Source organism: Lates calcarifer, linkage group LG4 (genome assembly GCF_001640805.2).
Source record: "Lates calcarifer isolate ASB-BC8 linkage group LG4, TLL_Latcal_v3, whole genome shotgun sequence".
Taxonomy (NCBI): domain Eukaryota; kingdom Metazoa; phylum Chordata; class Actinopteri; family Centropomidae; genus Lates; species Lates calcarifer.
The window spans coordinates 10,784,221-10,810,610 of NC_066836.1; the positions used below are offsets into that span (position 1 = coordinate 10,784,221).

Consider the following 26,390-nt stretch of genomic DNA (forward strand, 5'->3'; position numbering starts at 1 on the left):
AGAAAGAACAGAGAATGTTTTTGTCTGCGCGGACCAAGAGCATTTATCAAATCCCATAGAAAATCCTCAGAAAACTCAGCTCAGATCCTTTGATTTTTCTTTTTTCAATAAATGGCTTCACCCTTTAAGGTTTGAGATCGCCTTTGAATTTGCGGCTTTTGATCTTAATGAGTAAAACCGCCTAATAATGACTTGAGACATACAGTATTTACCGCAGCGTTCCCGGCTACCCTCTTATTTACCGCATGAATGTTTGCTGAAACACCACACATTATTACATGAGGTTTTCGCCTGTAATCTGTATGGCACATTTGGTGGGGGAACACACACAATGCATGAGAGGACAAAATCAAAGACAACATGTAGAGGTGAAGGCACTTGAATTTTGAGACCGACTCTCTCTCTGTGGGGCCGCTGTGGCTACAAAACCCACAAAAACTCTGCCACCAAAAAAATTTAATTATCACCCCTATAATCCAGTGCAACATCTGAAGTTTGGAGTCACAAGAACTGGAATTGACTTTGTATTATAATGCATGTGGGCTGTTGTCTTCCAGAGTTTCTGCAGCTAATTTTCAAGTTAAAGAACCAGCAACATGAGCACAATTTCAAAGCAATGGGTGTGTCAGTGCAATATATTAAATACTGTAATAAATTAGTAACTAATAAAAATACAAATACAAATTTTGCATGAGTTGCTGAGCAAGGAAAACCAGTAGGATGTTTGTCTCTGTCTTGCATTAGGCTACAGAGCAGAGAGAAGCAGTAACTAGCAATCATGAGCAATTGTAGGTGATGTAATTTGTATGTATGTATGTATGGTATTTATTCTCCCCAGTGCTATTTAACACAAATTGAGAAAGCAAAAACTATGGTTGAATGTGGACTTTAAGCTATGGCATAACATGAGGGAAGTATGGGGGGGAATGAAGTACGCTGTTTCGTTGCTGCCATAAATTCAACGTGGCTTAAACAGTAGGTTCATGAAGACCTGTAATTTACAGCATGGAGTCTCTTCTCACAATAAAGTCCGATCTCTCACAGGGAAATTTATTTACTCTCTTTAGATGAGTCAGCAGCAAAAGTGAGTCTCACTTTTAGTCCTTTTGTGCTATTACTTGGGGTTTTGATTGCACAGTGAACACACTCAAGAATGACAGGCTGCAGCAAAAAGCAAAGCCAAGCATTTTCTGACAACTTCATCAGTCCTCAGGAAAAAAGAAAGGAGGGAAAAAAAAGAAAGAAAAAACAGAGACAAGGGCTGGCCGTGTGTATTTACATATATACTGCATTGACCACAATGAATAAAACACCAGCAAGCTAGGCTCTCCTGGGTCAGTTCAAATGAAATAGAGAGTTTACACTTTCAGTAGTAGGCCATACATAAACATTGTTTCTCTAAATAAGAATATGTGCCAGTGGATCAGCATCATTACATCTGTTTTCTTTTACCCGGCTATTCTTTATTATGTAAAACTACGCCTCAGAAAACATGCGAGCTCTGCACTAATCCTCTCACTTTCCACCTGGTGAATTTGACCCAAATTCACATTTCCCCTATGTGGCCAGGGGACTGTTTTTTATTGAAGCCACGTGTAACAGAGACCACTGACCTGGCTATGTACTTTGGCTCATGAAGGAGGAGAAGTGATATTTAGGACATTAATAGTTTCAAAAAAAGTTGGCGATCAAGTGTTTGTTCTCAGATCGACTTTTCCCAGGCAAATATGTCCTTCATTTGAATTTGCACCACGGAGGTAGCTCTTTTATTACAGTGCTGAAAAGTAAGGACCTAAAAATAGGAATAGTGTTGGGGAAGAATGATCGTGTTCAAAAGAAAGCTGCATGGGGCTGAACTTTAGAAACCTGAGGAAAATGTTACCATAAACCTGCTTCCAGCTGGGCAGATCATTTTCCTTCCAGTGCACTGATTGTTGAGAAATGACAACAGAAACTTTGAATGATGTTTAGAGGCAAAATGACAGAGCTCAGACAGCATATCAAAAATTTCATGTTGCCTGAGCAGAAAGGTGGCTGTGCAGAGACACCTCTGCTCACAATGAGAACACAGCTGATAGTTGAGCACAGGTAGACATTACGCATCTCATGAACCATTAGTGTGCTGTGTTGCTTTGGCATATCACAGGCGTAATGGTTTCTAATGATAGACTTAGTGTGCTGACAAATAAATCAGAACATTATGAAATACATTTATCTAGTCATGTTTTTTTGTTCCTGTTTTTGTGAGACAGAAAAATATCTAGCCTGCAGCTGGCGCATCCTGAGCAGTCAACAAATCATGACTAAATAATTAGAGATCCGCCTTGCACAAACACGCTGTTGTCCAGTTTGTCATTAAGATTATATCATATTTGTTCACAAATGGCAATTTAATGCTAATGTTTTGCAGCTTACAGTAAAATCCTAATGGGCTTTCAGCTTTGAAGTGTAATTTTATCGACAAAAGCCGAATCATTTCCAGTCAACTCAGTTATAGTTTCATGTTATTGGGGTGCCAAGGCAGTCACAATTCTGGTCTCCATTCACGGCTGTAAAAATCAGGATTCAATTTGCCCCCTTTCCATTATATCCGACAGTGGAGGCATGGTTTGTTTTAAAAAGAAGGCAGGGTCAGTGCAACAGAAAATTCCTTTTTGCATCATGGATAATTTTTCTCACTTAAAGCCAGGCGTCTGTGGAAACTGTGGCAATATATTACACTTAAATGTATGCATGATGGTATTATTCTATTCAATAAAAACACAATGACTAAAGATATAGAGCCAAGGTCTGAAAAATCCATATAATATTTCTTAAATATTCCTGTGAGGACTTACAGTGTGCCTGTGGTACAAGATAGTGGCTACTTATTGGCCTTACAGCACACTGTGGTGTTTTTATCTCCTGTTACAATAACGTTCTTACAATTTTCCAATAGGACAGTCTGCAGTTTGTGTCAGGTTTGTTTCCTGATACAACAAGCTGATAATAACCTTTATTTCAAAAACAAATTGAACAAAACAAATAACTATTCAATATCATCCAGCTGCAGTTTGATGCAGGTTGTTTGAGTGCATATAAAGACATGTGAAAACCAGCTTGATTTTTTCAAAATTCAAATTTCCCCTGGTGAAAATTACATTCACTATGCCGTAAATTGTGTTTTTGCATGTGAAATTAGGGGATCATACCAGTGGTTTTTAGCCCATTTGCTACAAATGGCGTATACTTAACATAAAAGAGAACCAATTTACAAACCATGCTGCTGTATTTAAGAAATTTGAATGCATTCATTCAACCATCCCGGGCAGCCATTGGTTTCCATTCATTTCCAAATGGCGTAAAAATCAGATAACAAACTCCTGAAGTTTTCTCGTGTTGTGTAATCCATCATAGTCAAAATCAAGCCTGCATTCATTTAACTCGAACAAGTTTAAAGAGTTTGTTTATTGATTTTCATACTGTACAGAGATTAATGGAAACCAATGGCTGCCCGTAACATTAGGGAAAATACAAAAATGCTTTGGAAAAAAAGTCAGTACAAATTTTCTTTCTCTTTTATGATTCTTTAGTTTTCCACAAACTATATGAGTAGTTATATATGTACATATTGTATAGTATTATGGGGGATGAGGTGTGAAAACAACATTCACACTTTTGCTTATGAAATGAAAACTCCACACTGAATCTGATGCAAATATTTTGGCTTTCTTGGATATCATTGGTAAATGTATAGAAATCTGCATGTATGTAAAAATGCCATGCTTTTAACTCACATGAGGATATTTAACATGTTGCAGTAAAGAATTGTATATTAAATTTAACATATTTAAATATATCCCTGAAGATGTTATTATTAGCAGTATTACTGTATTATCCGGGGTTTCACTGGAGCATTATAATGTCTCATTGTTTAAATCCTGTTCCAGATGCTGTTCCGTGTCGACAAGAATGTTCAAAGGGATGCGCTGAATATTGCAATTTCTTGCCATGAACATATGGATGGACACTGAATGTTTACCCGCAATGTGTATCAGCATCTGCTCTGAGGAACTGATTGAACATTACTATATACTGGTGGCTTAGGTGCACATGTGTGATTATAGGACTACTGGATTTATGTGTTGCAGGGTTAAGGTCAAGGGTTATGCTCTGCCATTTTCCTTCTCAGGAAGGATGTATATGTATCTACCCTGAAAATATCATGTACCCAGTTGATTATTGTTGGTTCTATCCATGCTGCACATATCACACTTACATCACTGGCATACCATAGCTGCATTCATTCATCCTCCACATCATTGGTTGTATGTACCACAGTTACACTCCCTCTTACAATACCTTCCTATCCTGTTTTATTTCTCTTCTGTACATCAGTGCTACAACCAAAGATTTTTGTCATTATCAGTACATCTTTTTGATCAATGGATTAATCATTTGAACTATAAAATACAAGAAAATGCACATCTAAAGCCTGATGTGACATCTTTAGAGTGCTAGTTTTGTCTGATCAATAGTCAAAAAGCCAAACATATTCAGTTCATTATCAAATACAATAGCTGCATCTTTGCTTGAAAATAAAACCATTAGTCAGTTATAAAAATAGCTGCAGATTCATTTTGTATCAGCAAACTGATGAAGTAATTGAGTTATTGTTTCAGCTCTCCAGTTATCTTTATTTATATGCACTTTGTTGTTGTTTACACTGTTTGATTAGATACTAAACTGGTACATACTGTTTGCAATGACAATATTGAAATGTTGAATCTAATTTTTTTGAGCAGCTACAAGATACAAGAGCACAGATGAGGATTTTTTTCCCCCTCTACTTGGTTCCTATTCTAGGTCGTTATACAACACTAATTATTCTGGTACAAACTTGTGCCTACATAACTTAAATTCTAAGAGAATTGATAATAGTGTGTTGTTTATATGAACTGCTTTCAGTTACATGTTTTTTGATAATGAACGGCCGTGCACATTTTGCACTGTTCTGTTTACACAGCAGGGAATCCTGATTTAAATGCGGTGAAATGTGGATTATTAAAGTCCAGGCGCTCGGCTGAAAAGCAGCAGCACTTGTTTGTGCTTTAACACCTTCGTGAAATCTGAACACACATGAGATAAGGGTTTAATATTAGCCTTAATGCGAGCTGTCGTGATTAGCACTCGCTACTCCAATCCGTGTCTTGCCGGCGATCCGCTCCTGGTTTTACGCGCCTCTCTTCACAGCCAGCTGCTGCAGAGCAGGGGACCGGTGCGCCGTTTCTCCTCGCCTTGTTTGCCTCCAGTCCGGCTGTAGCACCGACTGTCTGCACGGCGTGTGGATGAGGCGCAGAGGGAACAACCGGGAGCGCACCGAAAAGCCAGACTAGAAGAAATCATATTATCCCTCTCTGGGTTGTATCTTTGAACCAGGCCGCCGGAGACTTTCAGACAGACTTGACAGTGTCGGGGAGACGTGCTCGGAGTTTCATTTTGCAACGAGACTGGGGCGCATCTCGTCTCCTTGAAGTGATCCTTGTGTTTTTTCATGCGGTCTATCCGTACAGCACTCCCGTCGGAAGGAGCCTGGGTGCACGCACAAGAGGAGGAGGTTAGGAGAGAGAGAAAAGAGGTGGGGGGAAGTAGCGATCATTACTTTTGAACAGATCCCCCCTTCTTTTCGCCATGGAGCTATCCGTCCGGTCTCGGACGTACTGGCTTGAAGAAGAACAGATACCTGCCTCGGGAAACCCCGCCGTCTGTCCACTGTGAGGAAAAGTGGAGCATGCAGCCGAGCCCCAGCCTTCTTTGTGCGACCCGCTGCTTAGTTTCTGGGGGCCTCTTCTGAAAACGGAGGAGGAGAGGAAGGGGGGCTCCTGGTGTTGATCTGAAATTCACACTCCGCGCCGGGATCCATATTTTGGCACGGCGTACCCACTGTAAGTAGCCTTTTAAAGCGGATGTTTTGAGTCTTTCAAGGGAGATGCTGGGTTATGCCTCGCTGAATCAATACCATTTATTTACACTCCCAGGGTAGAATAAGGCAAATGTCAGAAAACGGGCCCACGGGCTCCTCCAGCAGTTTAAAACTGTTGTGATGAGATCAATACATAACCTGTAGTATATATAGTGTTGTTTTGTAGTGTCTGGAGCCTCCAGACTTTTAATTAAAACGAAGTTGCTTGGCCACCAGGATCATGCCAGTGTGGATTTTAGTTAATATATCCCTGTATAGTTGAAATCAAAAGCCCACAAAAGGATGCAATTTCCACCACAGGACAAATCTGATGAAAAATCCTACATTTAAGATGTTTAATGATCAAACAAAAGGGTTTATTCTTCATTGAGGATGTACACCATGACAAAGCAGGTCCTGGATATGATTCAAAAGCTTGTAAAAACCAAATGGGAGTTGATTTATTAGCTACTCAGCGATGATAATCAGCGTGATAACATGAAGAAAAAAACACACACACACACACACATAGAGCTCACACAAACATCTCCACCCAGTCCAGGACAACCAGGAGCTAAGTAGTTAGATGTCAGCTACTGTCTCCATTTACTTCTCCATTTTGCGGCTATAAAATAAGATCATTTCACAGGGCATGTATAATTCACAGACCTGAGCCAGCCATGTGTGATGATGGGACACACTCACACACACACACAGACAGACACACAGGGAGAGAAGGAGAGAGAGTTTTTACAGGCTGAGGGAGCCATATCTCATTCTCACGTGAAGCTTTTAGAAATAGGGCCACATAGTCTTCAGCAAAGAAACCCCAGGGGAGTGTGACCGTGGCAGACTTAAACATCAAGGTTAATTAACATTTACACATAATCCATACTGTCAAAGGCAAATCGGGATAGTGGTGCAACATTATATAAGCCATACTGACAAGTTCGGGAAACTGAGAGCTTCCTTGGCATATACTTATATAACAGCCGTCATGCAGGGAGGTATAGATGATGCCTTTTCTGTGCCTTTTTTTGTTAATGGAAGCAAACCTGTGCAATTTTAAAGACGGAAAACTGCCACGTTATATAATGCATATGCACAGTGTGAGGAATTGTCTCTCCCACCAGACAGATCTGAGCATATTCTGACCGTGGCGGATAAGTTTTGTGTTTTTGTGTGTGTGTGTGTGTGTGTGTGTGTGTGTGTGTGTGATGCCAGCCATTTTGGAAGACTATAGACAATAAAAAGTCTCCTTGGCTTGGGTGATGTTGAACGTGGTTGATTAATACTGACATACCCATCAGTGATTCCTGAAAAGGAAAGGTCACTTCCTCCCCTGCCAACAGGGCCATAATGGGATGTTATACTGGGGAATGTAGCTGTTGCACTTTGGAAAATCCTGCATTTTTCAGCTCAGGCTATTTCTCTCGGTTGAAAACAAATGCTGGGACAGTGGATGGTAGGAATTCACAAAGAGAGAGAGAGAGAGAGAGAGAGAAAGGGGTGGAGGGTGTGTGTGTGTGGGGGGGGACAAATGTTCTCCACCCTCCACCCCTCTCCCTCTACTACTTCCACTCCCATCTCTCACCCACCCCAGACTTGTGCTGGTTTGGTCCATTTGTCTGTGTTGTCTTGGGAGGAAGTGCCATCTCATCTCACATTGCGCAAATGGTTTCAGTGCATGCTAGTGTGAATTCTAGCGGGTTTTTGTAACTGCCAATTTCCATATCAAAGTGTCTGCATTTCAATAGGGAGAACTTGAGCTACCAGCCCCCTTCCTCTAAGCAGTTTTGTTCTGATAGAGAGCTGCTGCTGCTGCTGCTGGTGGTGGCGGTGGTGGTGTTGAAGGCTACTCACAGGATTGCTGGACACTGCAGTTGGCTGTGTGTGTGTGTGTGTGAAGCAAAGTGTTTGTGTTGGAAGCAGATTTGGTGCGGTTTGGGAGAATTTGTTGGCCATTATCTACCACCGAAAGCCATGTATTTAGTGGAAATTTTGGACGGCAGTCAGAGACTTGGTCATGTTTAAAAAAAAAAAAATAATAATAATCTGTTTAAACACCCCCCCCCTCCACAGTTTTTCTCCAGCACAAACATTAAACATCAACAAAGGTCTGTGTCTTATTTTCAAGGAGAAAGAGGACCCACTCTAGCATCTGTGGTGAGAAAAAAAAGCATAAATAAGTTGCTGAAAATCTGTTTACACATTTTGACTGGTATTTTGGCCGCAGCAGTCTACGTCTGAACTGCCCCAGAATGGATTTGTTTTCAAGTGCTTTCTTGTGAAATAAAATGGGTTTAATTCCACATTTAGTGAGTGTGGATGTAAAGACGCAGAGCATTCAAGCTTTGTGAGAGACTCTGAGCACCTACCGGTGTCTGATTGTTTTTCTGTCGCAGAGATAATATTTATTTCCCATTCTGTGCAGCTGTTGTTTGTCAGGGAGAGAATGCGGCAAGACACTGTTTATTTTGATGGATCCCTTCTTTTTTTTGCTCTTTGTCTTGTGATAGATACATGGCCCTAATGTTCTCCGCAATCTTAGGCAAGTTTAATAGATGAAAATAAATACTTACACACATTTGCAACAAGCACAAAGAGATATAAAGAAAAAAAAGTGCTTTGGTGCCTTTGTGCGTGTCCTTACTTTGAAAATAGGATCAGCGTAGGTTAATAGCGAAAGAAAGTGCAGTGTTCAAGATGTTATTGCACAGAGACAGGGAATGTAAATGCCATCGGGAGTGCGGCAAGGGTCAGTGGCCCCTTCGTGGTCATCCCGCTCCTGGGTAATAACATGAGCCAACTGCTCCCCGACCCTGCTTAGAGGAAGGAGAGCTCAACTCTTCCCTCCTCTTCCCCCCTTTTTTTGTTTGGACAAAATAACATCACGAAACTTAGAAGAGAGAAGAGAGGGAAGAGTGGGAGGGCACGTTTTAGTTTTGAACCCACAGAGCAGGAAGGAGGGAGAGAAATATATATATATATATATATATATAAAAAAACAGGACTTCACCTGCCATCTTCACTCACGGCAGACGGGTTTGACAGCTGTCTTGTTCAATTCCTCTGACACGCTCGCTGTGAAAAGTTGGACAAACAAATGGACAGAGAGAAGGGGGAAGAGGGAGTGATGAGTAGTGGTGGATGGGGGCAGCTCTGATTGTCTTGGTCTTCGAGGAGGCGGTAAGATACAATCAATTTGTGAAGTTTAGTGCATTTTCTGATGAGTGGTGTAATTTTTTTTCCTGCTGTACTGACCTGACATCAGTCTGCTTCTTCTCCCGTTAGTGATTTCCTATGTTTCCTGCCTCTGACAAAAGCCCAGAGAACTTGGCTCGCTACATTGTATATGTGTAGGAGGGTAGGGCAGAAGTGATTGAAAAAAAAAAAAGGAAGAAAAAAAGGGTAGGGTAAAAAGAGTAGTAAGTTTGTTGAGTCGAGAAAAAGTGAGAGTTGAGTGGAAACCACGCTGGGGTGTGCTGAGCCGAGCCTGGTTGTTCAAATTATTAAAAAGCTGCTGAAGAGGAGAGGTACATGCTTTCTGCTCTGTTGAGGCCGCTATCGGTGGAGAAATTGGCATCAGTGCTCTTTCTAAGATGGATTTCTTCCTGGGTAAGTGTTGCTGCAAAATGGTCTAGAGTCTGGAAAGTAGTGTCTGATTCTGAGGGGCTGACACCAAACCTGGCATTAACTGGTGATGCTCAGGGGGAAAAAAAAAAAAAAAATCAGAAACGGCACTCTTGTTGTTCACCTTTGGTCCATTACAGGAAGAAGAAGGAGAAAAATACACAACAGAAGAGTGGGTAAAAAAAAAAAAGGAAAGGGCATTTTGTTTATTTAACAAAGTGCTGTGGGGTGAGTTTCTCATTTAACTGCGAAAAGCCCATCATAGCCATTTTGTGGCTTGCCTCAAAAATAAAGAGACAGATGACTGGAACGAATGATTATGCGTTAGGGTAGTTAACCCGATGGATGGATATATGGTCTCGCCTCTTTTCACTGAGAAAATACATCTGAGGGAGAAAAATGTTCTGCCATACCACCACCTCCTGTGTTTAAAATGACAGTTAACTTTCCCCCACTGGTTTAAAATAGATGTTTAATGATCAACAGAGGCTCGGAGCTTAGGGTCTAGCAGTCACGCTGGCTCTATATGCGCTCACCGCCGAGCCTCCGCAAAGAGAGCTACCCCCTCGGTGTTGTTAAAGGACGCTCCCCTCAAAAGGAGGCTGGTTTCTTGAGTGATGGATCATCAGAGGTCTCTTTGGGGTGTGTGTGTTAACCCTTTGGTGCGTGCAGATCTCTCCCAGTTGGGGAGCCGTCGGCGGCGTGTGATGGATGTGTCCCGGGTCTTTAGGCTCCATATATCAGAAGATTAGCACTGACCTGTGAGTTGTCTGGGCCGCCCTCGGAGCTTCTTCTCCAACACTGGCTGACATTAGCATATGAGGACACTGCTCTGTCTCAGGGGGATGTGAAGATAGTGTGCTTTATTTGGTTCTGTCATAGTATAGGTCACAGGAAGTGTGCAGATTAAAGGCTGAGGGCTTTGTGTTGGTATTAGGTGTATCTGACAGGTCATCTGTCTTCAACTGAGGAGATGCCTCTCTCTCCCTCAAATTCCTAAATAGTATCATATAATTATCCTAGAAATTGAGGTTCAGGCCATGCTTCACTGCAGAAAAATCTCTCCCTGTCCTCCTTCATGGTATTCATGAATCATATAAAAATGTAAATCACTTCGCTGATGTGGTGTAACATTGTTATTTCTCATTGTGCACTGAAAAGAAAGAAATTGGAACAGGTATACACCCACACCTGTGTTTTATTTTCCAAATGAGTAATCTGCAGGGCCTTTGCCTGTGATAGACGGCTTGGATTCTTCTATTAAAAGCTTTCACATGAACAGCACAGGCACATTGGCCTCCTGAAAAAGCAGTCACTTGGTGTATTAAAAGGCTAAATTAAATATTTAATTTTTTTTTCTCCACTCGCTTCAGTTTAGCTGCAGATTCTCATAAATGATCATAAAATCATCATCCATACTTAGTGCTCTCTTCTCATGTGGCGCGTTCTCCCTCTGACACTCAAATGTCACCTCCCACGGTATTTCTGGCATTTGTTGTTGTTACTGTTGTATCTTTATGTATAGAGAGAATACTTGGAAAGCCAATTTTCAGGGAGCCGTTCACCTGCGGCCTGCCAGGTCTTTGTCTGCCATGTCTAATGGCTATTTGATGCCCACTTGGTGTCACTTGGCGCCTTGTGATGAAGCCAATATGTTTTCAAGGTGAGGAGATATTGTCAAAGCCCTTGAACGTTCCCTGGGCTTTGATTGGCAGGCGTTGTCACAGAAGATGAGAAGCGGTGGGAGTCATGCGGCAAAGAGAATCTATTACCTAGGATGGCAAGGCAATGCTTTCACAATGTGTCAGTGCAGTCAGCCATCTTGTTCTCCCTGTGACTGTGGAATAGTCCCTCCTCGGCGCAACGAGGGAACAGCTTTCAACTTTAATTTTTGTGGCTGCCATAAGTAATGTTATTGATGCTTTATACTCTGGGTTTCATACTATGATGAATTATCATGTAAAAGCAAAAACATTTAAGCGTTCATCAGCAGCGGTATGTAATCCCTTTTATGATTGCTGGCAGTCAACATTAAAATAAGCAACCTCAATGGCGTCTTGGAGGGAAAAAAAAAGCAATATAGAAGTAAAAATTCAGCTGAGCCATTTTTTATCGTGGAGTTGTGCTGATTTCCTCCATCTCAAAAGCCTCCTTAATACAGGGAGAGAGAGAGAGCGGGAGAGTGCAGGCTCTGCGAGTTGCAGTGAGAGAAGAAACCTTGTTGTTGATCAGCCAAGCAAATCAGATCTTGATATTTGAAGAGTGGAGTTGTGATTGCTAATCACTTCACTGCTGAGTTTTAATTAGGAGACTCATAAGCATTCTGTCAATTCTCAGCAGAGCATAGTCAAGCATCAGATGTACTTAAGAGTACAAATAATTCGCTTTCTTAGTAGTTAGGGCTACAAAAATAAGCGTAGGTTGTTTTTTTTGTACTATATATTAGTGGTTGTTTTATCTGATGTACTTTCATTGATTAAAAAAATAGCAGCATAATTGTGTTTCATGTGAGCTCATGTAGTTTATGCATTATGTTAAATAATATCTTGACCTTATTAAGGGATAAAAAAAGATTTATTTTGAGCGCAGCGGCCATGCATGGGCACCTTTTTGTGCTTATCGTTGCAGAAAGCTTGAATCTAATCTTAAACTATTTTCTTAGAGATGGTGCTGTAGATTGGACCGAGCTTATTTTCAATGGGCAGGTTTCTGTCCTGTGCTCCTAAGACCTTTGTTAGGACATTTTAATTACAGCAGAGCTGGGTGTAATTGATCTAGGCTTAGAGGGATTTCACTGTCAATGAGAATGAGCCTGGGCGTTAATACAGCCGAGCAAACGCTTCCACCTCTGTGCTGCAGTCACACACACACATACACGCACACGCACACACACACAGAGACATGCACACTGGAACTCACAGAGGGCCGGTGGAGACGAGAGGAGATGCGCCTTCTCGTTGACTATCCCTTAATTCGGTGAGGCGTCTGTCTTTTATGTGTAATGGCTGAATCAGCCTCGCAGGGGCCAGCTGACACGACTAGTGCGGACGACTCTTCCTCTGTACTCGACTTCAACATATCTGTTGCCAACATTGTTGCCACCTGGAGTGTCCTCTTACCGAGCACTTTCTTCATGGTTCCGTGTTGTCACCCACAATCTTTAAACTTTCATAAGGCTGTTAGATAATGCTTCCCGATGAGGGTGAATTATTGATGGTCTTGTTCGTATGAGTGGGACAGGGCAGGCTTTTAACTCTCTGAGCTGCTGGGTCTCTTATCCGGTAACTAAGGGACACCGCACAAACACCCAAAGGAATGATGTACTGGAGGAGAAAAAAAAAACAGAGGCAGGGGGCTGAAAATAAAATAAAAGAAGCATGCATCCTTTACACTACTGTTGGACTAAGCCACAACACAAGGGAAACTTGGCAGCAGAGAAAAGCATTGTATCTACAGAAGCCTTTTCTCTCTTTTTGAAGCGCTGAGAAGTGGTATGGTGGCTGTGTATTTGTTGCATATTTGTTGGTTTATACAGGAGTACACACAGCACTCTGGCTCAGCTCTTTTAATATGTTGTAGAAGCAAATGTTTCAAGTTAGGTACTTTTATTGAAACAGGGTGCTCAGACAGTATTGTGATGTGATGTGAAGCAGTCAGGTGAAGAACAAAATGACTTATTTTTTGGAGTTTGAGTGGACTTTGTAGCCACTAGAGCTGAAATGATAGTTGATTAATTGATTGAAAGAAAATCAGTGTAATTGTTTAGGTCATGATTTCTGTCCATTCTCTGGCTTCTAGATGGATTTTCTACTGTTCTCTGTTTTATGTTGTTATACCCTGAATATCTCAGGGGTTTGAACTGTTCTGTGGATTTCTGAAACGATTAGATGATGTCACATTTGGCTCTTGAAACACACTCTTTTCTAGTGTTTACAGACTAAATGATTGATCAAGTATTCATAAAAATGATTAACTGATTGATAGACAGTTAATTGGCTGGAATATTCCCCCACAGTCCACCTTTTTTTCCTTTTGGCTGTTTACCAAAAGCAAAACAGTTTCCCCAGATATATGAAGCCTCCATTTAGCTATATCCTTGGCCTAAGGCAGCATAAACAACATTTATGAACATTTCTTGGAGGGCGAAACCACACAACCATGAGTCCAATCTGTTTTTAAACTGTGAAACTGAGGTTTGAGCTGCTCCTTTGACCCTGAATGACAAACTGTGTAACATGCTGCAGACACAGGATGATTGTCTGTGCCTCTGTCTATTGCACACATAGCTGCGTCTCAGTAAAATCCATCCTTAACCGCTCAATGTACACCCGCACACCCTGACAGCTGTCCTGATTCTTATACCACGCACTTTCATCATTGTTCCAATTCATTCTCTATGCACTCGTATGGCCCTCCAGTTTGCATTACAATGGAGTGAGCAGAACAAACTCATGGAAATACTGGTAAAGCGGATAATTTGGCATGCTGTTTCGTCATTGAAGCTTCATTTTAGCTTCTATTTTAAACAGTTATTTAAGAGATGTGGACTATGTTAGCTAAAAATTGCTACATCTGACCCAGAAAACGGTTCGTCCTTTGTCAAAAAAACAGATTTGGTGCAGTGAAGGCATGAAATTTGGCTAATGCTGCATTTCCAGACTGGAGCCAATTTTTTGCTAACTTATCTAGTTGTTTAGAGACTGTGTTGTGTAATTAAGTTGTATTTTTGTCATCTCTGACTTGTTACAGCTCAGGTTGCATCCATGAGGAGTGCATAAGAAAAAGATTTTGTATAACAGTAGGGATGAGTCTGTCTACTATGAAGAAAGCGTCATTTTAGGCTCACCAGTAAACCTGCGGTGGTCCATCTTTCAAAATGAAAATGAAGAGGTTTACAGCCGAATCAAGGGTGGTAACTCCTAAATAATAACCCTGAGACTGTGTTGGTAAGGACAGGAAGAGAACAAGAAAGTAATTACGTGCAAAGAAACAAGAAAAACAAGTCCAGCCAGCTCCCATTTCCCACTGGAAATGCTACAGATTGATGCCTGTGTTTTGGTTTCCAAAGGAACAGACAGAGTGGGTGGACAAATTAATAGAAACCAATACTGAGAGAAAACGACTTTGAATTGAAAACAAGCATGAAAGCCATCCAGGCTTACAGCGTGTGCGTGCATATTAAGTCCATAGCTCATTTCCAACTCAATACAGCCAAATGGTAGCGCTGGGCAATATGGCTAAAAGATATTAGTTTGGTAATTTAAGCCCTGGTAAAATACAGTATCTCCACAGAAGGATTTTTGTAATCAGAGCAGTAATTCGCAATAATCAGCCTTTAATAAATATTGTTATAGTTGAACAGACCAGCACAGCATCAACACTATTAAGCATTTTAGTGTTTTAGACAAATTTAATTAAAACAAATTTTGAGTCAAAATAATCAGGTCCAAAGCTGTCCCTCTAGGGTTTTTTATGTAATTTTTGCAGGCCAGAACATGGAGAACATGAACTTAATACTATTTTCCAGCTTTTTCTCAAACATTCATATTTTTAATGTCCCCTAATTCCCAAACCACAGGACACACACACACACACACACACACACACACACACACACACGGTGACATTAGCTACCACTGCTAACATGTCATCAAGTGACCCTTATCTTCTCTTTTGCTCCTTGGTTTTCAATGATTTTTGAACAAATTTCAGCTGCTTCTGTGGTAAATGGTATCCAGCTGAATTATCAGCTGTGGGGGTCAGCTTCAAAAGAGGCTAATCATCACATTTTAACCTGAAATCATGAACAGTCATTACTTGAATTACTGTATGTTGGCCAGAGAAACCAGTCATTACTGGTAGAATACAGTACTGCTGGGTATTATTAATTTTTTACAGTAGTGCTGATACAACACCTGATTTTAGTTACCAGTTCTGTTTTTTTCATATTTGATGAAATATAAGCCATTTTAAAGCTGCACTAATCAATATTGTTATATAACAATAGATCAAACAAATACATATAAGCGATGAAACCACCAATCGTCCCAATAGTTTCCCACAGTTCTAGCTTTTTAGTGTCTTTTAGCACATTCTGTTGGTTTTGCTGCCAGCAGCTCAACTGTTTTGGTTCATTTCATTGGTCTGTCATTTGCACACTGCAGTAAAGAGCTCTTTTCAGCGAGAAAGCTCTGATAAACCCACATTACACCACCAGCTCAGCACCCAGCAGCAGACAGACACAGGTAGCAACGAGCTGGTGTATATCATGGAGCATTTAGCAACTAAAGAGGCAGGTATTTCCCTCAGGAGTTGGTGGAGACTGAAAACAGAGCTAAAAGGAGTGTGAAAAAAAACAATCACAAATGTTCACATCTGATAAATAAAGAAGAGTACGAATCTTTTAGTACTTGACAGCTGTTACTCTGCGCCACAGACACATTTAGATCAGTCGAAAAAGTGTTGATAGTCAAAAAAGAGTAGTGGATACGAATTAAAGCTCACTGACACATACATAGAAACCTACAGGGATAAACACAACTCAAAACTGTAACATCAGAACAATCATGTATTTGAATTAACACTGTAAAACATCTTCAGCTAAATATCATATCTTTTTCACAGCAGATATTTATGATGCTGATGCACTTAAAAAAACACTTTTATCCAAGGCTGAGTTACAAACACACCGTTGGTTACCTGATGTAAGCAGCAAAAAAGGCTGGAAAAATAATATGATGTTAAACGTTTCTCACACCTTTCCCTGCATCCTGATGGTTTCACCTGCAGAGAAAACCAGAAGATGTCTGCTGTTGACTGTTAAACATGGTGGTGGGTCCATAATAGTATTGGCAGCCATCTCGTGGGACTCATTAGGACTGATGATTACTCCACACACGGTTGTGAAATGGCCGAGGTGTATGAGGCAATTTTTACAAGACTACAGTAGCTGCACCTCGTGCTGTGCAGTGGTTTCATGAATTAAATCAAATTGCTGGTATGGTTTCCCCTTGTCACCAGATCTAAATATCATTTAACATCATGGGAAATCCTGCAGAATGGAGCATGGAGACGCTGTCCACCTCCTAGAAGTGTAAGAAAATTACACTACTGCAGGTCCTACCCGCTGCTTGTTAGCGTCTTGATATGTATACACATTGATCTTTAGGGTGCCATTCCTTTAAAGTTGTTTGGTGTAATGAGCTGCTGTTTACAATTACCTGTGTTGTTCATTGTGTGAGTGCAAAGTGGAAAGTAAGTACATGATATGTAGTAGTAGTAGATAATAGTTCAGTATTATCATGTGAGTGAGTACAGTGAATTGTGTCATAATGTAACACTATTTTACAATACACAATTCTAACTGCACACAAACAAAATGAGTTGAGGAAGTTTTACGTGTGAAGAGTTTTGCCTGATATAATATATGATATTAGAACACTTAACTTAATTGACTTCTTTTTAGCACTTATCATTATTGATGTTTTCTTAATTAATTGTTTAATTATGTGGTTACAAAATAATGAAAAATGTCCAGTAGAATTTCTGAGTCCAAGGTGATCCATCCAACAGTCCAAAATTAAAAAATATTCAGTTTACAGTGAAATAAAACAGAGAAATTCAAGAGATTCTTATGTAGAGAAGCTACGAGAAGGGAATATATGATATTACTGCTTTAAGAAAAATGAAATCTAAAATCAAAATAGTTGCAGATTGTATTTCTGTCAGTAAACTAATAAATTAATTGACTAATAGTTTCAAGTGTAAATTATATTAAACTCGTTACATGATGGTATAAACTGAGTTTCCAGTTAAGAGTATACAGAGCTGAAATAATTGCAGTTTTGATTCATTTGTGCTGCAATTAATCTTACCTTCATGAAGGCTATAATGGAGGGGTTAATTCAAATCTAAGGTCATTCTGGAGGCTGTAGTTTGTCATGCTATTAAAGAGCTGAGTGTACTCATCAAGAAAATATTCTTGCTAATATTGTGATAATGATTTCAGCCCCAGTGTAAAGTGATTTGTGCCTTTGTGTGACTGTGACCTTTGCATTTTATAGATCTTCACACACCAAACTTGTGCTTATGTTATTTAGCAAATTGTCCCTTGCTGATTTTGTGTATAAGCGCTAATGCTTGGGCGAAAATTCGATAGCTTCCACGCTGCCTCTGAGGGCACATGACAGCCCCGAATTAAGGCGAATTAATGCATGTCAGTCACTTCAGACACTGAATGAATAGAGACCACACAAACCGTCCACAGTTGGAATGCAACCCATGTGCTGATCATGCATAGGTAATGTGAGGCAGACCGGGAAAACTGCGCTTTAAGTTAAACAAAACTTTAAACTAACCCACTCTCAGAGGATGAATCATGTACCAGTGTATGTGAAGGGAGCCATGAAGTTGTCTGTTTTAAAGCTTTAAACTGCTTCCTGTCAGAAGAGGCCATATAACTTTAAATAACCTCTTAAAATCAGTAGGAAAATGCAGTAAGCATGAAGTGTAAATCAGGACGTCGGCAGAGACACAGCAGCTTGTTTGGATGATGTAAAATGTCTGGTTAACGGTTCATGTTCTTCCGATAAAAATAAGAGTCTCGCTACATGACACGAGACACTTTGACTGGTGACATAGCAGCTGTGTGGCTGAAATACAAGGAGGGAAATGGAGATGCTTATATTACTGGCAGATGTGAATTAATTGTTGCCAGTGTTATATGCGTTTTATCCAAAGCTAATTTGAGTGAACTTATCAAAACTTTGGAAATGGTACAATTTATGTCCATCACTGAATCACTTGGCCTATAAAATGTCAGAAAATAATGAAAAAAAGCCCAATCTCCTTGAGCCCACACTGATGTTTTCAAATGGCTTTGGTCCAAAGATATTCAGTTTCAGTTTAGACATTCACGTTAAGACAAGAAAAGCAGCAAATCCTCACATTTTGACAGTAGAATTAGAATTTGTTGTGGCATTTTGATGCGAAAACATTTTTTAGTTGCTTATTCATTCCCTGTTGATTGACTAATTGATTGATTGACTAATCATTTCAGCCCTAGTATGTGGTCTCAGTCAACGAAAACTAAATGAGATTTTTGAAATGGTGTTAGCGTATTAATAATGCTGGAATTAACATTTTTTGTATTTTTATACGACTATCATAAATTTGAAAAGCTGGGTAACCAATTTCAAAATAATGTTTGATGTTCTGTCCTGTAGTTATGTTCTAGGTAGATATAGGTACATAAATGCAGGAAATGGCACCTCGGACTTTAAACTAAATCTACGCCCCCTCACATAATTCAAATTTGATTTTTGGAGTTACACTTTCTACTACTTAACTCCCCTCAAGGATTAATGGTGTTTGCTCAATTTGCATATATTTCTAAGTGAAAATTTGGTGCGCTTCACTTTTGGCAACAAGCGTGTCACTTCATCATACCACTTAGTCGTAAGCCCCATTTGGATGGGATTAGTTTTTTACAGGTTGGGGTGGGGAAATGTAATCAAAAATGAAGCAGGTCTGTAAATTTTAGCCCCATCTAAATCTTGCCATGTCAGTAACTTGTGTGGATTTTAGCGCCCGGGCCAAATCTGGGACCTCCCGCGCCCAGCGGAAATAACCTCTGATAAACCCTAAGCTAGTCCCATCCGAAATGACATCCCAGAGATAGTTTGCAAATAATGTGTAATTTCCTTTGGGATAAGAAGGAGTCTGCACACTTTTCTGGCTTTCGCCCCAAACTGAGATCACTCTGGTCCAGATGCAACATTTCCCCTCCGTTGCAGTTTTGTCATTGTTTAAACAAGTTGCTGGCAGTTGCGGAAATTATGTTTGATTATTATGATACATTTTTGGTGCGATGGCAGCACATGAATGGAGCTCTGTAATGCCGGAGACTGATTACACACATTTCTCCTCGCCTGCATGGTGTTCATTAACATCACAGATGTTACGTATTAGCAGTTACTTTACTTACATTTTTCTGAAAACTAATGCAGTCTGAATGCGGCTACAGTGCGTAAAAATTTTAACATCGTGTCAATACAGTTTTCCCCCTAGAAGGTGTGAACATCAACACATCGCCTGCTGGAAACGTGTTGAATGAGTGAATGAATTTGTGTGTGTTGTGAGTTTATGTGGGGGTGACGTTGCCAAGCCAATTATGGTTTTTCCCTTGTAAAAAAAAAAAGAAGTGCTTTTACATTGGAGTGAGCTGGAGGTGAGCAGTGTGTGTGTGGGTGTATTTGTGTGTGTGGATAAAGAGCGTGCAGGGGAGTGCTAGAATTATGCGCGGCGGAGGCGAGAAGTGAGGCTTTCAGTAAATTTATGAAGAGACTGATTGAAAGGAAAAACCTCTCTTTTCTGTGTCAGTGTTGAGCTGCTCTCTGCTCCTCTCTGGTGACCCTACTGCTTAACCAACTGCTCTGAGGTCAGCCTATTCATGTCAATGCCAAGCAGGAACGACTGCCGGGCTCAAGAGTAGCCGGTAGCTGAATATTACCGACATCGAGGTCAATTTTCCTTGCACATATATATATACTGTATATATTTAGCTCAGTTTTTTCAGAATCCACATGGCTGCGTGTATAAAATCTAAAAATATGTGCGTAGCAAGCTGCTGTTTATGATGAAGTCAGCTGAAATGATAATTAGTCAATTAATCAGGAAATGAGTCTTCAACAGTTTTGGTGTTTTGGTTATTTATTAGTCATTTACATCAGTTATCAAGGAAAATACCAAACATGCGCTGTTACAGCGACATTTTCAACACACAACCAACCCCTCACTTCTCCTTTTCAAGACATTTAAAAATCTGTTGCAGCGACCAACCACACACCCATCTGCCTTTTCTATTTTGTAGTACAGTGACGTGAAAATCTTCGGATTTTTGTGTATTGGTCAGACAAAACAGGTAATTTGAGGATGTCACCTTCAACTCTGGAAATTGCATTCATTACAGTTTTAATAGATTAAATGATTAATAGCTGAATAGTAGAAATAATCAACAGAAGTGACAGATGAACTAGACTGAGATAATAACCTTAATCAGTTTTTCAGAGAAGATTTTGTTATTTAGTTGACAAGTGATTTCATCCACAGACCTCAACAGAAACATCCACTTTTACCCGACTGCTCCTCCACAAAGCTCCTTTTGAAGCCTACACACCACCATCTCTTCATTTTGCTTGACACTAACCTGGTTGTTCAGTCAGGGTCTTCTTTGTTCTCTTCACTTTACTAAGCTTCTTTGCTCACCCCTCTCTGTTTCACTATGTCCATCTGCCCGCTGGCACTCTATCTTATCTACTGCCTCAATCATTTGGCCGAGAGCCGCTGAACACACCAACTGTTGTGCACTCTCAACAAAATAGTGAAGCATTGCACCTTTCAGGGGGTTTTCTGTTTGGGCTTTTTGAGCTGAACTGAAGAACATTTCAACTTAAAAGCGTGTTTTTTTTTCCAAGGTCTTCTTTTAATCTTGAGCCATTTATCACAAAAAGAAAACAAGACATAAAAGCAGCAGTTGAAGTGCCTCGAATTAGAGTTCTGCATATTAAAATGTTACAGTGCCTCATTCTGACTCAGACTTAAACAAAAAGATGTTATAAGAAGTTTCTGTGATCTATTAACCATCTTAAGAAACACCTGTTGACATACGGTATTAATTATTTTTGGGCAATGAGTCAAGCAGTGATTATGATGGAGTAATTAGCACACACTGGCTTAAAGGAACAAAAGCAAAGCTACATTTTCCTTTAAAATCATTGTGCCACAGCAGAAAAAATCCCCAAAACATTTGAGCAAACTGCAGCTGAAATGATTAGACGATTAACTGATTTAGTCAGTTGGCAAAATATTTATCAAACTACTTTGATAGTCAACCATTCCAGTCATTTTTAACCCCCCCTCCAAACATGTCACCCTGGACTCTGAGTGACAATAAAGGACCTTTTTCACTCTTTTCTGACATTTCTTAGATCGAGCTATTAATTATTAATCAGTAGGTTAATTATGTGTTGCAGCCCTAAAGCAAACAATGAAACATCATACATGCAAAATGGAACAAAGCCGGTTTTGCTTTGGGAAGTTGTTTTGCCTCTAAAAGTTAAAACTGCTTTCACACCATGTACTGATTATGTTCAGAAATACTGTAAAACATCCTTCACAATATCCCAAAAGCAAATTTTTTTCAGATAGCTTGTGTGTCCAATTAACAGTCCCAAACCCAAAAATATTCATTTTACTATCAAAGACAATAAAGAAAACCAGAAGGTGTTCACATTTGAGAAGCTCAAAACTGTGAAATCTTGCTGTTTTTCCTTAAAAAATAACACAATTTTCGTCTAATGGGCTAATTAGTTAATTGACTAATAGTTTCATCAGACATCTGAAGAATCTGTACTGCTTTAGTATGTACAGTCACAGTTTACAACCTCTTCATCCTAATAGTCGTATATCTCATCAGCTCTGTGTTGATAAAACGCTCTGCGCACGCTGCGCTCCGTGTTGGCCCATCTCTGTTCTTGGCAGTTGATGGCAACTCCTCTACATCACTGGTGGAGCCAAGGAAATGACATCATGTCCCTGCAGGGGTTGAAAGCGCAGCCCTGACAGGACTGTCATGACAAAAGAGTTCCTTGGGAACATCAGGGTGCACCGAGGACAGGAAAAAAAAGGAGTCTGGAGGCTGTGTTTTCTTAGTTCCTGTAGTTCCTGTCTCCCACTTCTTGCCCATCAACCATTTTCTGATGTTTGAAATTCCCCTCTCACATGTGTGTCTTTTTTTGTCCTGAATGTAGGGCAGGGGGGCGGGGCAGAAAGTTCTCCAAATTAGTAGTTATTCAAAGAGTGGAAGACGAATCATTGTGTTGGCAAGATCCAGCTCAACAGAGCCACATCTCTATTTCACTTGTAGGTTTTCAGCTTACACTTGGACTTGCGCATTAGTTTTGTTCCAGTCTTACTTGATATGTATGTATGCGCTCTTTATCTCTCTCTTCTCAGCACTGACAATTGAAAATAAATTAACATTCCTGGGGCTTTATTTTTGTCTTCTCTAAGCCTGTGGAGAAAACTTGGAGGCGAACCCAGGAGGTCAGGCCGTACTCACAGGCTGTCAATCCTCCGCGGTGACCCCACCGCCCCTTCCTTTCTCCCCCTTCCATTCTTCTCCTCCTCTGCTCTCCCTCTCCCATCCATTTAGTCCCACCCGGCTTACAAACTCCCAAACTCCCCCCTTTCTCCCACTCTCTCTTTCTCTCGGACTCCTCTCCAGCTTGAGTGAGGCAGACACAAGCTTTGTCAAAGGAGCCTCACATTCATTCAGCCGGCGGTTGCACTCAGCCTTGTATTTCATGTTAAGACATGTGGGCTGTCTCCTTCTATCCATTTATTTTAATTATGTTTTAATTGCTTGCCGTCCTCTTTTAAATGCTTGCTTATTATTTCTATCAGGCTGATGTGAAAAATTTGCTGTGGACTGTGATTTTCTCCATTATCTTAAGTGATGATAGATTTCTCTCCTTGGGTTTCCACTGTGTTTGCATAGGAGACAAAAGAAAAACAGATGTCGTGAATCTTTCTGTATCATTTTTCATTTTGTCGGTGGATTTGCTTTGTCTTGTTTCCAGAAAGATGTACTGTTAATAGAAAGAGAAAATCAGAGGGAATATATATAGATATACTTGTGTTTTTTTTTCTTTAAGGAAGAGGGGCTCAAGGCGCAGATGAAAATGAATAACTTTTAATTAGTCTGTGGTCTTCTGGTGTATATTACATGTTTGAGCTCATTAGATTTAGTGTAGGTGGTGACAGTTAGTCATAACTGTGTACCTTTTTTTTTACACATCTGCCTCAGTGGAACATGATGATCATTATGTGAAAATCGCTGGCCGAGTAGCAAGTAACCTCAATTCTCAGGCTTTTGGGGGGGGGCTCGGTGTGGATAATTCTGCAACGCAATCTCTGAGGGGTTAACGATGCCTCGCTTACCTCTTCAAATCATTTTCTGCTCGAGAACGCCTTAGCCCCCTACAACTGTCCCCCCCCCCCACCCCCCGTGTCCCCTGATGTGAAATTATGATCCGTCTGTCAGTGCTTGTGTAAAGCATCTTCATGTTAATCGCCTAATCCTTTTATCTCAAGTCCGGACTGATTCAGTGCCGAAATCCCACCAAACAAAACTGCATTTTTAGCGAAGATGAGCATGGCTGTGTCCTACGCCAGCTTAGGAGTGAAAGGAGACATGTTCACTCAGCGGGAGCGACGAGCTGATCGGGGGAGAAAGAACCCCAGGGGTGTCGAGGGCAAGGATTCGTCCGCGAAGGCCCGGCAGGTCTCTCGCCCCCTGGTGTCTGGAGGGGCTGAGTGGCTCGGAGGGCACAGCGGGTCAGAGGGGCTGGGGGATGTCCCCCCCCCCCTCCCCCCAACAGTTTCCAATCTCCTCCTGTCAACCACCATTATGGTTACAGCATGAGCCCCAGGCCTCATGTTTGGGGATGATAAATGGCTGAGGAAGAAGTCGTGTGCGTCTCTGGTGATTTGGTGCTCTGCCCAATATCGAACTGGTGGCAGTCTTGTTAGAGGACTTGAGAGAACGAGTAGACGTGGTGTGAGACTTCCCCGTGGAGGGGAGCAAAAGTACCCTCCAGTTCTGCCTTATCTGATCTGGTTCAGCTCCACTGGCAGATAAACACCTGGAAGACAAATAAAACCACAATTTCTCTGAAGCCACCCAAGTTTTACTGATAAATTATAAGTTAGCGTTATGTGTGTGTTTCCCTGGCACAGACTGCACGACTCCTTGGCCAGGGTGACCTCAAATGAAAATAAATACTCTCTGGCCGCGTCAGGCTAGGTGGAGATCCAGTGGGCCTTTATTCAACCGTTATACCCCGATCAGGCACTGGTCATGTGTAGACTGAATCCAATAGTGACTTAAATTATTACTCAGAATGCTAATGTGAAAGCCTCCCATGTTTTGTGGGTTTTCATGTTGCCAAAAATATCCAAGCACATTAGCGAGGCCCGGACAGCGATCAGAGCTGACTGCTCTGCTGCTCAAATTTAGGTTCATTATAAAATAATCAGGGTGGTTGACGGGTGGCTCTGGAGGAGCGGCATTCAGAAATGGGAAACATTCACTCTCCTCTGCATAGCGACGGCTACCAAGTGACCGATCCTGTGTATATGTGTGTGCGTGTGTGTGCTCACTGGGGAGGTGCTGGATGGCAACTACAAAGAATAAACAAGACAAAATATGTCTGTGTGTGTGTGTGTGTGTGTGTGTGTGTGTGTGTGTGTGTGTGTGTGTGCTTGTATGGGGGCAAGTTGTTTTCTCTCTGCATGTGCATCCATGTCAGCAGGCGTTGCGCATGTCCTTGGCTATATGTTTGTGCAGGCATGCATATGACACTCTATGCATGCATCTGTGTGTGTGTGTGTGTGTGTGTGAGAGAGAGTGTTTGTGTGTGGCATTTCACATATGACACAACACATCCCTCCTCGGTGTTTGACTTTGGTAAGCAGCTTATCTGTCTGGTGTGTTAGTCTGTCTCAGGCTCTAACCTTTTGCTGCTTTTGCAGACAAAGGCCTGTTTTTTTTGCCACCCCTCGATAAGGAAGGAGACAAAAGTAGCTCACAAAACAGTCGTGTCTCTAATGGCGTCCTGTGTGAACGTGTTGCCGGAGTGACGAGCTTTCTCCTGCGGGGATCTGGGAGTAAATGGGGAAGGTGGAACAAGGAAGAGTGGGAGAATGAGGCAGTGTAAACATTCAGTTGTAACACACCGCCGAGTGCTGAATAAGTGGCACGCTATCTGCTTTGTTTGTCGGTGCCCTCGTAAACATTTGAGAACAAAGTTTTCATATTTCAGTGGAAAAATGCTTTTGTTTACTCAATCAAATAGCAGTCAGGAGTTTTGTTTTCATGGTGTTTGGATTTACTCAACTTCTTTTATTCCGGGGCAGATGTGTAGAAGTCAGAGGAAAAACTGAACCAGGGATAGCAAACCCCAGCCTATGATGATGCTAATAATGACCCTCCATTTTCACACTCTTTCCTCTCTTTCTTCCAGATGAGAAGATGACTGGTGATGCTTCTCCAAGAACTACTGATCGTTGACATCGCTCCAGCTTTCCGCTCTCCCACTGCAACGTGTTTGAACGACTATTATTAGCCATCAGGCTCCTGGATCGTTTGCACACAGCGCACAATGGCCTCTGCACTGTGGAGGTGTCCAGTGTTTCACTGCCTCTTGCTCCTCCTTGTTTGCTTTCACTGTTCACAAGGTGAGTTACCATGGAGCTGTGTGGCAGAAAGTAGCATTAATGTGATTTTGGTCAACCTTTCAAGAAGCCACTTATTATTCAGCTTATGAATGTGTTGAATTTATTAGCACACATTGTTGCGGCCACACAAAAGACGTGAAGAGCTGTTATGTAGCGAGGCTGCCGAGTTCTTCTTCAGTGGTTTTACCCTTGGAGTTTGAAAAAGGTATTTCAAACGCTTTTTGCTGAACTCATTGAATATTCTTGGCAACCCGTGGACACTTTCACTGACACATTTCTTCACTTCCAGAGCAACGCTCAAACTGTGTGTCAGACTCCTTCCTCTAAAGGATCATAACTGCATCTTTTCTGCACGAAGAGTTTTATAACACATTGTCTCAGTGTACTTTGAAGCACTGGAGCCATAGAGAATAGATGCATTTTTTATTTGCACCTAAATCTGATCCTTGTGATCAGCCAGCATACCTGAAACCATCAAAAGCGGGGCACTTGATTTAGAGCCAGAGTGAGGAACTGG

At 41.1% G+C, this 26,390-nt stretch overlaps 1 protein-coding gene across 7 annotated transcripts in view; it reads left to right on the forward strand.

Annotated features, from left to right (window-relative positions):
• The first annotated feature begins 5,061 nt into the window (after positions 1-5,061).
• The window catches only part of LOC108883395 (adhesion G protein-coupled receptor L2), an 84,536-nt gene continuing 63,207 nt past the window's right edge, over positions 5,062-26,390 (forward strand). For 3 of the 7 annotated variants that reach the window (XM_051069981.1, XM_051069979.1, XM_051069980.1), the window contains exons 1-2: positions 5,062-5,924; positions 25,660-25,873. In XM_051069981.1, the coding sequence (XP_050925938.1) occupies positions 25,798-25,873 (76 nt within the window). In that variant the 5' untranslated portion in view covers positions 5,062-5,924; positions 25,660-25,797. The remainder of the gene's footprint in view (positions 5,925-25,659; positions 25,874-26,390) is intronic. The other 4 variants (XM_018676465.2, XM_018676467.2, XM_018676469.2 and 1 more) reach the window with 4 other exon arrangements.